This window comes from Oncorhynchus nerka, unplaced genomic scaffold (genome assembly GCF_034236695.1).
Source record: "Oncorhynchus nerka isolate Pitt River unplaced genomic scaffold, Oner_Uvic_2.0 unplaced_scaffold_457, whole genome shotgun sequence".
Taxonomy (NCBI): Eukaryota; Metazoa; Chordata; class Actinopteri; order Salmoniformes; family Salmonidae; genus Oncorhynchus; species Oncorhynchus nerka.
Window position 1 is genome coordinate 408703 of NW_027040487.1, and position 11934 is coordinate 420636.

General features: G+C 41.1%; 1 protein-coding gene across 1 annotated transcript; it reads right to left on the reverse strand.

The window, feature by feature from the left end:
- Positions 1-3950: 3950 nt before the first annotated feature.
- LOC135571265 (iroquois-class homeodomain protein irx-1-like) lies at positions 3951-8224 on the reverse strand (the record flags this gene model as incomplete). The annotated part of the gene is made up of 4 exons (XM_065017047.1): positions 3951-4332; positions 5060-5135; positions 5519-6512; positions 7925-8224. Coding segments are annotated over 4 exons (1578 nt in total), but the record flags the coding sequence as incomplete, so codon positions are not given.
- Positions 8225-11934: the final 3710 nt, after the last annotated feature.

Genomic DNA, 11934 nt, shown 5'->3' on the forward strand with positions numbered 1-11934 from the left:
ACTCTACAGCAAAGTAAATGGATCGCTACATTGTGTCAGATTTCAGGCAGCTAAGGGTCACTGTTGTTGTTCAGCAACAAAAGGCATAGTATGGTGTGGGACCACGGCCCGAGACCACATGGAAAATATGTGTCCCAGCGCTGTCCGGGTTAGGCTGGGTTAGGCCGGGTTAGACCGGGTTAGGCTGGGTTAGACCGGGTTAGGCCGGGTTAGGGTTAGGCTGGGTCAGGCTGGGTTAGACCGGGTTAGGCCGGGTTAGGCCGGGTTAGGGTTAGGGTTAGATCGGGTTAGGCCGGGTTAGACCGGGTTAGGCCGGGGTAAATAAGGACGTGTTCTGAACTAATTTGCCTAGTTAAATAATAATATGAGAGTTAACAGGGTTAGGGTTAGATCGGGTTAGGGTTAGGGTTAGACCGGGTTAGACCGGGTTAGGGTTAGACCGGGTTAGGGTTAGGGTTAGACCGGGTTAGGCCTGGGTAAATAATAACATGAGTGTCAACAACACATTGTGTTAGAATATTGTACACTTTCTGGGTTCCCATATGTCCAAATGTTCTTCCTCAAAATAGCAGCAATTTAGTGCCAATTCCCATTATGTATTCATTATTAAAATGTATGTAACTTCTATTTTGTTAATAGGAATGATTAAAAGTCTAATTAATTTTAAATCTTTTAATAATACATGTCATTTTTTCTACATTTCTGTGTTTTATCACATGAGCAACCATTAAATCGATAATATATTAAACTGTATTTCACTTTAATTCATTGGAAAAGGTCATTGCCCATACTGCTCATTATCATAATCATTTCTGTCATTAAACTAATAATAATTGTTGTTACTTTATTATACCATGGGCTGTTGTTTTTGTGTTGTTGTTTACACTTGTTGGCCACTAAATAACAGGCGGTAAATATTAGATAACTTTCCTTAGCATTAACATCGAATCACCTCTACAGTTTATCTTTACGCTGTCTAAAATGCATTTGTCTGGAGTGTTTAATGGCGTCTCTCTCCGCTGTGGCCCGGGGCGCTGGGAGGACCAGCTCACAGTGACAGCCTAATTATAGGCTCCTAGCCGCTTTATTACTCATTAAACAATCAACTGTACATCCACCGCTAAATGATTTGTGTTGTTGTATATATTAGGGAAACATAATATAATGGCAGGCTGCAGCTAGCGGCGCTGCAAACCTCAAGGTGCTTCGCTACAAAACCCAGAAACCAGACACCGGGGGGGTTATTTCATTTCAACTACAAAAGGCTCGTGAGAAGATGTGACGTGCGAATGTCGAGTAAAAGATGACATTCCATGCCTTGACTTCCGGGAAGGGCTGTCTTTTGTCCATCTGAATATATCAGCGCATTTAAACACTGAGGCATGTTGTTTATTCAGACATTATCTGGTTCATTATATTATAAGTACTTTTTTTTATTTCTGCGTTTCACGTTGTGTCTTGACTGGGTTGATTTTCCTTTTTTTCCTTCATAGTAATTTACAAGGGCGATTGAAACGTCATGGCGCGTGATCTTAAAGAAGTAAATCATCATCCCCAAATCCATACATGAATTAACCTACCGATGGAGATCTGAGAGATGGCTGAGCTCTGTGTATAGCTAAACAAAGTTGCTGATAATATAATGAATTGTGTTTTTTGACAGAAGGCACAACAAACACATCTGACCCTGTCCTGCCTTTACCACCCCTCTGACCTGGTTAATTTTCTAACAGGCTTTTAACGGCGTAACTGTTTAGCGAACTGCCATCAAAATGTCACAAATTTATGCGCATAAATGTTCCTCTCCTTGAGAGAAGTCAACGTTTAGTGAAAAATAAGGCCACTTTGACCCCGGAATTAACACGGTGGAGACTGCTGCAGTGCGCACTGAGGTGGCCTAGATCTTCATTTGATTAATTCAATTCTGTTAGACCTCCATCACTCTGCCTTGCTCTTTGGAAAAAATACTCAAATAAGTTTTCATTGCGAAATAATCTCTCAAGTTTACTAATATAGGACAACACCAATCTTTAGTCTTTGTAAAATGATTAGAAAATAAGTATTTTAAATAGCCTTTGTTAATTAACGCTGAATGGAAATGATTTGACCCTCACAAGCAACGGGGCAAGGGAAAACGGTTATGGTTTAAAGTATATATAGAACATATGTTTCCAATCTTCTAAGAGTAATTATATTCTAAACTTTATCTGACCACACACACTGTGAGATAGTTTATTTTATTTAACCTTTATTTAACTAGGAAAGTCAGTTAAGAAAATACATTCTTATTTACAATGAGGCCCTACCCCGGGCAAACCCTAACCCGGACGACGCTGGGCCAATTGTGCGCTACACTATGGGACTCCTAATCACGGCCGGTTGTGATACAGCCTGGAATCGAACCAATGTGTCTGTAGTGTATGACACAAGCACTGAGATGCAGTTCCGTAAACCGCTGCGCCACTTGGGAGCAAATAAAACTTTGATAACATATAATATTTTGACTCATTATTCTAGGCTAACTTTGGTTGCGTATTCGAAGTTGTAAAAAGTTCCAAGTTGTCAAGTGTTTCTAGAGTGAAAATATTTTGACTTGGTCTATATTATTTATCTGTAAATGTACTGAAGCCTATAGAGGTCGCTGTGATACAACAATAGACAGGCACGGAGCCAGCCGACACGTTCAGCCTGCCGTACCTCCAAACAGCGAATACAACATATATTCGTCTATTGCAAATACTACAATAAAATATTCAATTTAACCATTTTCAATAGGGATGTTGACATTGCGTTATCCCCACAAAATATGTAACATGAAATGTAATTGTTATAAAAACCAGTTTTAGGTGGCTATTATTAGTTTATATTTGTTTAATAGTTGTTTTTTAATTTGAATGAAACCTGTTAATATTATCGTGTTTAATGTCGGCCTAAGATATCGTTCTGATTCTGTATTGACGTCTGATCGTTGTGGATCCACATTACCACCGTTCATTCCAATCACCGAAACAATGTTACACTTCAAATGACATCACCATAATCCTTGCAGTTGTTGCTCATCACGAAGCTTTTATTAAAGTGATTGAATAGAATGAGCTTCCTTCAGTCCCAATAACCATGCCTATAACTTTTCCGATCACATGTAGCTGGCCGGACCCCAACACAGTTAGTAACCCTGCTAACAACGTCACCGGACCGCTAACCTCTCACTATCAATAATATATTACCGAATCGACTTCTCTTTCTGACAGATTAGATTTTAACCATTTGATTTTGTTTGGGCAGGGCGTTCCCACATTATTACTTAATGATGCTCCCAGCTGCTTCTGTCCATTTCCCGGCACCAGCAACCATCTGGCCGGTTATTAGCACCTCAATGCGTCGACGCTCCCTCCTCATTTAACTGGAGAAAGTGGAATAACATTAGATGAGAGGGTCGGTATTATCCGCTGCGTTACCCGCTCTACCCTCTCTCTAACAGGGGACGAGGTGCAAGGCGGGTTCCTCTCTCTAACAGGGTCGGTATTATCCGCTGCGTTACCCGCTCTACCCTCTCTCTAACAGGGGACGAGGTGCAAGGCGGGTTCCTCTCTCTAACAGGGGACGAGGTGCAAGGCGGGTTCCTCTCTCTAACAGGGGACGAGGTGCAAGGCGGGTTCCTCTCAGCTGCTAATCATTACATTGGAATGAAACGTCTTAGCGTTAGTTATGATAAGCCATTTACCCTGACGGATGTGTGTAGTAATACTACTACTACTACTACTAATAATAATAATAATAATAATAACAATAATAATAGTAATAATAATTATACTGATAATAATCTACTAGGTTGAACCTAATGGTTGAATAATATTGTGCAACAGAGAGGGTCCCCTGTTCTCTAAATATGTCACCGTGTCAGAGCTGTTTGATCCAGAAAATACAACAAAAAAACAAAAGATGCTATATTCTGATTTCTCGATAATTTCATTTAGTTTATTAGACAAAATATACGATCTGGACAAATGTCGTCAACGCACTATTTACACATGTAAAATCAGTGTATGTACAGAGCAGAAGAACGACAGAAGGAAAAGCCTACCAAACGTCCCGGGGTAAAGAGCAGGGAATAACAGGCGTCATTATTTACAACAATAGACGAGATCCTGCCACAGGAGTTTATAGCAAATTAGCCATTTGCTCTGAACGCTACGGTGAATTAAGTTATTTCTCATTGTCCTTTTCTGAGTGCGTAAAGTCTTTTTTTTTCCACCCCAGGGCAGAATGTCTTGATCAAGCCGAGGAGAGGCCGTTAGAACCAGCTGCGGGGCTTCTTGCTGAGTCCTGGGGCTGAAAGAGCACAGAGGAGGACGAAGAGAACAATGAAAAGACAGAACCGTTTTTTCTATACAATAGAATATTATTTTCAAGTAGCCTGGTCACTGGGTCAACATACAGAACATGTCATCTAGGATTCTATATCTCTTCAAGTGTTCCTGTCAACGCGTTTTACCTTATATCAGGAACTTGTATTTAAAGCATATCATTTATGACACGAATGATTAATTCCACGTGTATGATACATGCCAAACCACACACACAAACAGGCCGTGATTTGAGGATGGTACTGCCAGCAGCGGCCTAGTGCTAACAGTGGGAAGAAAGAGGGGTCTGTGTAAATGTTAGCACTCCAGACGGGAGAAGTCTTCTGCTAGAACGCTCCCCAGGGCCGGGCTGCTCCCCGGGGTCTTTAGGGAAGCCGAGCCCCAGACAGGTCCCGTTTTACGGGGACTTGATAAGTAGTCAGCCTCCAGAGGGAGGGAATTAGGAGAAGGGGGGCTGGGCCGAAACCCCGTGTCACCCGGGGAAGAACAACTCTTTTTTAGAAGCCAGACCCATCTCTCACATCTGTCCACCAGGAAACCAGTCCCTATACCTTCTAAGAGCCGAACCACAACACACCGCAGAATGGCCCCATTTTGGAGGAAATCATTTGATATTACAATATTAGAATATCAGTCTTACTGTTATAATTTAGCCCAACTGCGTTTAGCCAATCATTCAAACAGCGTCTTACCCATCATGAAGGGGTCTGAATGAGGACTTCAGAGATTGCGTTGGAGGAGAGACACTTCTTACAACGTTTTCACGGTCTGAAATAAAAGGATTCAACTCATTACAAAATTACCATAAAAATATATTTTATTTTAATTAAATACCTAAGTAATAACTTAATGCTTCTGTGTCATTGTTATTATTATAATGATCATTATTATAACAAATAATGTGTGTGTGTGTGTGTGTGTGTGTGTGTGTGTGTGTGTGTGTGTGTGTGTGTGTGTGTGTGTGTGTGTGTGTGTGTGTGTGTGTGTGTGTGTGTGAGTAGACATTTTAGTCGTTTTAAAAGCACTTTTGGACAAAATACAATTGATAGGCTATGCATTTTGCATTAACAGTATTTTCTATGATTTTTGCTTCACCAAATATAACAGTAAATAATGCTTTGGGCATACGATCATAACTGGTGCAGACCTACCTATGTGCTTGGGGCTGAGTTGTGGCGAGGCTCCGGGCGACACCAACACCGAGGCCTGCTGCTGCTGCAGTTGGGTCTGTAAGTGGAGGTTATGATGATGGTGCTGATTAACTCCTAGAAACGACCGGACATTGAGCAGAGAGTTCTGCCCCAGGAAAGCTCCGTTGGTCCAGTTATGGAACTTGCCTATCTGGCAGGTGTATAGTCCGTGAGAGGGCAGGAAGGCTGGGTGTTGCATCTGAGGCGGGGTGTGACCGGTAGGGCCGGAGGGAGAGGTGGACTTGACAGAACTATCAGGACTGGTAGCCGTCTCAGCTAACGACCAGATTTTAGGCTTATTGTTCACTGGGAGCTGAAAACTTCCCTGTCTGTCCGGGGACACAACTCTGGTGTTGCTGTTGCTATCAGAAAGTTCCTTCCCGGAGGAAATTGAGTTCTTAGATTTGTCGAAGGCCTCGTGCTGCAGAGCGAAGGCCCGCCGTTTCTCCAGACTGTCCAGTTCTCGGTTTCGCGCTCTGCCCTCCGGTTTATCATCGTCCTCCTCATTGCTCTGATCTCCATCGTTGTCGTCTATCTTGTCTATATCGATGCTCTCTAGATCGATCTCCTCCTCGTCATCGTTCTTCTCCGCGTCTCCCTCGTTGTCGGAGCCGAAGATGTTTCCATCCTCGTCCTCTTTACTCCTGGCTCCCCACGTCACCTTGTTCTCCTTCTTCAACCTCCTCCTGGCGTTAGCGAACCAGGTGGACACCTGCGTCAGGGTCATCTTAGTAATGATGGCCAACATGATCTTCTCTCCCTTGGTGGGGTAGGGGTTCTTCCTGTGCTCATTGAGCCAGGCCTTCAGCGTGCTGGTACTCTCCCGGGTCGCGTTCTTGGGCCTGGCCGGGTCCCCGTACTGGAACTGACCGTAAGGGTAGAAAGCTGGCGAGGTGTGGGCCGCGAAGCTGCCGGGGTGGACGCCAGGACTGTCCTTCAGCTCGTACTGGGAGCCCTGGAAGGATGAACAACGCCACAGGATTGGTTAATATGTTGCTTAGAAACACGTTAATTTCTATAAATGCCTAATACCACACATATATTTCGACATGAATAGCATTTAAAAATGGGCCTACTCGCTTGGATATCCCTGTAACTCGTTTATGTGAATTACAGTTTGGGTTAATGTCCTTCAATAACGTCCAAAAGTTCCGAAAACTATAAACACTCACAACTGATGTATTATATTTAAGCCTTCATATTTAAGAGTATAGCTATACACACACACACATGTATTCATGATACGTTTTCGCGTTTTAATTACTGAGGTGAGTAGAACTACTTTTAACGCATTTGACCGAAATGGCGTCAGTTGTCACTGCGGCCTAGTCTGTTCCTATTGTTATTTAAGAAATACTATTTCTGTATCAAATACAGATGGAAGTAAGTATTACAATTGTTAAATGAAGTGTATTTTGTAGGACAGTATAAAATGTCAATGTCATCATGATTGTAAATGATTTATTTGATTCAGAAGGAGAAACTGTGATGTCTGTTTTAAAGAAGGCCTGGACACGCTGCATTCGTGGAACCGGGTGCTGTAGCGATGAACTGCATTCTTTTGGAAAGTCTCTGTAAATGGTTATTTTTCCATGTCAGGCTATAAACCTTTAAAATATATATTTCATAAATACGTACGTCTTATCCTCAAATAATTTTCCTCGAAATAAATACAACAAAGTAGAACTATGTTGCGAGACAAAATTATAATATAATGTCTAGGTCATTGTCGAGGCCTGGACTATGTTTTTGACGTAATGGTTTTGTTTATATAGCTACTATTTTAAATGATTTGTTAAATGATTTGTGTGCGTGACAAATTCATGCAAAGGCCTTTGTTGTTTCGATTCACCAAAACGAATAGCTGTCTTTAGTGAAATTTCAGAAGCCGAGGACCAATGCTATAATAATTAAAATCAACTAAAACTATATCATTTGTGTCACACGCACCATTATCTAGACTAAACGCTCTTTTATACTAAATAACCTCTCCCTCAAACCGAACCGCACACCGGTTTTTGGCTCATCTAGTACATCCAACAACATTTATTTATTTGAATGCAGCTCGAACAAAACTGCCACTTCAAACGACTAATACACTTCCAAAGTAGGTTTACGAATAATGAATATTACTCCAATATTTAAGACGGGTAGATAAAAGTTATAGATGCATTGTCATTTCTTATCAACAAACTTTCGGAGAGCGCGAGTATATGCAACTTGCAAAGAAACCCGCAGAATGAATAGTTCTCAGCCGTCTTTTCACGTGCTTTTTTTTCCCACGCAAAATAAGTGCCACACTTGGCGTAAAGCAACCATACAGACCACTATAATACAACAGCAGAAGTATAGAAACAGCCCTTTTACCATTTGAGAGAACAGAGCCAGGTCTGCGCTGCTGTAAGGCAGGAATGCGCTGTAGTTGTGTGCAGTGTAGGGGTTTGCGTACATGCCCAACACCGAGGTGACTGCAGCCGCAGCAGCCGACTGGTTTCCCGCTAACTCAGAGCTCCCTCCCCGGGACGACGGAGTCAGGACCCCCGGGCGATCCCCGCCGTACACCGCTTGGGAGGCACTTAAGTACTGAGGGTAGCCCAACTGGGGGGAAAGACATCCTCTCCGCCGAGTCGTATGCCAAAACACGTCGGAACACGAGACCGAAGCGTAAAGAAGTCAAAGAGAAAGTGGCCAGGAAGCACAGCAGCAATAGGTCACAATGGTTCTTCTGCTATTCTTTCAATCTCAGCTGCTCTCTTTCGCTGCAATACCGTTGGATGTGATCACATCAACAATTGAGCTCCAACTGATGTGCCTGCCCCCAGGTCTCAGCCTGATCTCTCAGATACAATTTGAAGTTTATGCTTTGATTGGCATCCCACTTGAGCTGCAAGCTCCTCCTCGCCGGAGCATGTGGCTAGAGCATTGGCTGGGCCGCTGTCCCAGTGTTGGGAGTATTGTATGTTAAATGTTTAGCATTACAGTCCATTCACTGAAGCTTTGATTGTTGTATGACAACCTGTCTACACGACTTTACAGCTGTCCAACATAGTGGGATAAAGCACAAGGAGCAGGGAACTTCCTGAATACGTTCAACGGTCATTAACACAGAACAGTACAGGAGGGGAATGGTGGACTTGTTCTATAGGACTTATCAGAACATTTACTCTCTCATTTAGACATTTTACAAAGTATGTCTATAGGCTATTTGGGAGTCTGCAATTTTATTGAGTTTATTCTATTTTCTATTTGTTATTTCTATTATGTTATTATTCTGTCCAATCTCCGAATTGATGAACGTGGAAAATGACACGAAGACATGGAACGGGGATGTTGTCGATCATTTAGAATAAAACCTAAAATCATAAGTAGATTGAGATAAGGGGTCAGTCGGACACAGGTACAATTCCCCAAGGCGTTATGATAGTGTGTCATGTCATGGTAGTATTATTATATAGCTTTAGGGATGGATGAAGAACATGAACTTTGTTAGGCTATAGCGAAGTGGATGGACACATAGTGTCCTCTTACGCAAGCTTGTTGTTACTAATTGAAATTCAGCTCTGCTGGTGCTTATAGAAAATGCTTAACCTTCATTCTGTTTTTAGCCACCCCACCCCACCCCACCCCACCCCCTTCACGTTATTTGTGTGTGTGCTTGTCTGCCTGTGTGGTGATGGGAGCTTAGTGTTTTCTATCAGACCAACTTAAAGCAGATAGGTAGTTGAGTGTAACAGATAGGTAGTTGAGTGTAACAGATAGGTAGTTGAGTGTAACAGATAGGTAGTTGTTTGTAACAGATAGGTAGTTGAGTGTAACAGATAGGTAGTTGTTTGTAACAGATAGGTAGTTGAGTGTAACAGATAGGTAGTTGTTTGTAACAGATAGGTAGTTGAGTGTAACAGATAGGTAGTTGAGTGTAACAGATAGGTAGTTGAGTGTAACAGATAGGTAGTTGAGTGTAACAGATAGGTAGTTGAGTGTAACAGATAGGTAGTTGAGTGTAACATATAGGTAGTTGAGTGTAACAGATAGGTAGTTGTTTGTAACAGATAGGTAGTTGAGTGTAACATATAGGTAGTTGAGTGTAACAGATAGGTAGTTGAGTGTAACAGATAGGTAGTTGTTTGTAACAGATAGGTAGTTGAGTGTAACAGATAGGTAGTTGAGTGTAACAGATAGGTAGTTGTTTGTAACAGATAGGTAGTTGAGTGTAACAGATAGGTAGTTGAGTGTAACAGATAGGTAGTTGAGTGTAACAGATAGGTAGTTGTTTGTAACAGATAGGTAGTTGAGTGTAACAGATAGGTAGTTGTTTGTAACAGATAGGTAGTTGAGTGTAACAGATAGGTAGTTGAGTGTAACAGATAGGTAGTTGAGTGTAACAGATAGGTAGTTGTTTGTAACAGATAGGTAGTTGAGTGTAACAGATAGGTAGTTGTTTGTAACAGATAGGTAGTTGAGTGTAACAGATAGGTAGTTGTTTGTAACAGATAGGTAGTTGAGTGTAACAGATAGGTAGTTGAGTGTAACAGATAGGTAGTTGAGTGTAACAGATTAGTTGAGTGTAACAGATAGGTAGTTGAGTGTAACAGATAGGTAGTTGAGTGTAACAGATAGGTAGTTGAGTGTAACAGATAGGTAGTTGAGTGTAACAGATAGGTAGTTGAGTGTAACAGATAGGTAGTTGTTTGTAACAGATAGGTAGTTGAGTGTAACAGATAGGTAGTTGAGTGTAACAGATAGGTAGTTGAGTGTAACAGATAGGTAGTTTGTAACAGATAGGTAGTTGAGTGTAACAGATAGGTAGTTGAGTGTAACAGATAGGTAGTTGAGTGTAACAGATAGGTAGTTGTTTGTAACAGATAGGTAGTTGTTTGTAACAGATAGGTAGTTGCAGCCCACTTAGTTATTATTCAGTTGGACCCTAAAAACCAGAAGACAACTGAAACAAACTGTATCACTACTAACAGTTGGGCATATTAAATTGCATACGTTTCACTGGGCTAATAAGACAATGCATTCATATACATGTTATACTATCTTCAAAGACTGTAAACAAAGTTTTAACAAAGTTTTGAATGTACTTGGACACCACTTTAGAGGAAACTATCAAGTCAAACTGTACTTTGACTACATGTCACTAGCTATGTTTCAAATTAACTTGTCCAGTGTATTTTTGTGCGATATTTAGAAAGTATTTAGAAAATAGACGCGACAATTTCCTGATAGGTGCGTTTCCATGTAACTATTATGTGTCGATAAAAACCGCGGGCCACAATGACGTCACACCTACAAAATAAAAAATCAATACTTTTTTTGCAGAAACCTACAGTGTCGAATACACATTCTGTGGTTGAAGTGTTTACATTACACGTTTAGGCAAATGGCGCACAGCTACATTGTCGGCAGCCTGTATGCTTTCCCACCTGTCTGTTTAACATCTCAGAACGGGAAGGCCAGCATTATTAGAATAATGCCGTAATTAACTAATATTTGCCATATATTCTAATAATTCTCATGTGCCAACGTATCGCCACGGTCCGCGCCATGGTGAAACTTACACTCCTGAATATTTGATATAATTGGAAGGTGAAACTTGCCAGTCAACCAGAAAAGCAAGACGAAGCTGTTCAGGCATTCTTGAAAGTCAGGACAATCATTATCCTGCAAATAAACATGATGTTTTATATTTGTTTAAAAATATTTTGCAAGCAGTAGATATTTATAATTAAATGCGGAGTGGAGCTTTATAGTTATGCGGTGACATCACGCGCCCCGCGGACCTTAAAAAACATTCCTCAATCATATTCGACAAACACCGTTTCCGTCATCATTTGCCGCAATAAGGAAAGTTCTTCAAAATAAAAATCCACCCCTGTTGAACGGATGCAAATGTTGTCGATCTTTAGAAAATGTATCTCATATCTGCAGTTACCATTTACACATGTCACAATATTTATTGTTGTTGGGACATTGCTTTTGTCGCATAAACCTGGGTCAATGTAAACCTGCCTACTGATTAATGGGGACTATAATAGAACTAAAGAGATAAACCTGGGTCAATGTAAACCTGCCTACTGATTAATAGGGACTATAATAAAACTAAAGAGATAAACCTGGGTCAATGTAAACCTGCCTACTGATTAATAGGAACTATAATAGAACTAAAGAGATAAACCTGGGTCAATGTAAACAATGTAAACCTGCCTACTGATTAATAGGGACTATAATAAACTAAAAGAGAACGCCGAATTATCACTCATATCACAAACATCGTTTTTTTGTGTACACAGATAAATCCATTTTTTTAAGCTACAAAACTAGGCCTAAATAAGCGCTAGAACAAGTAACGTTGGATGGGCTGTTTACATCAAAAC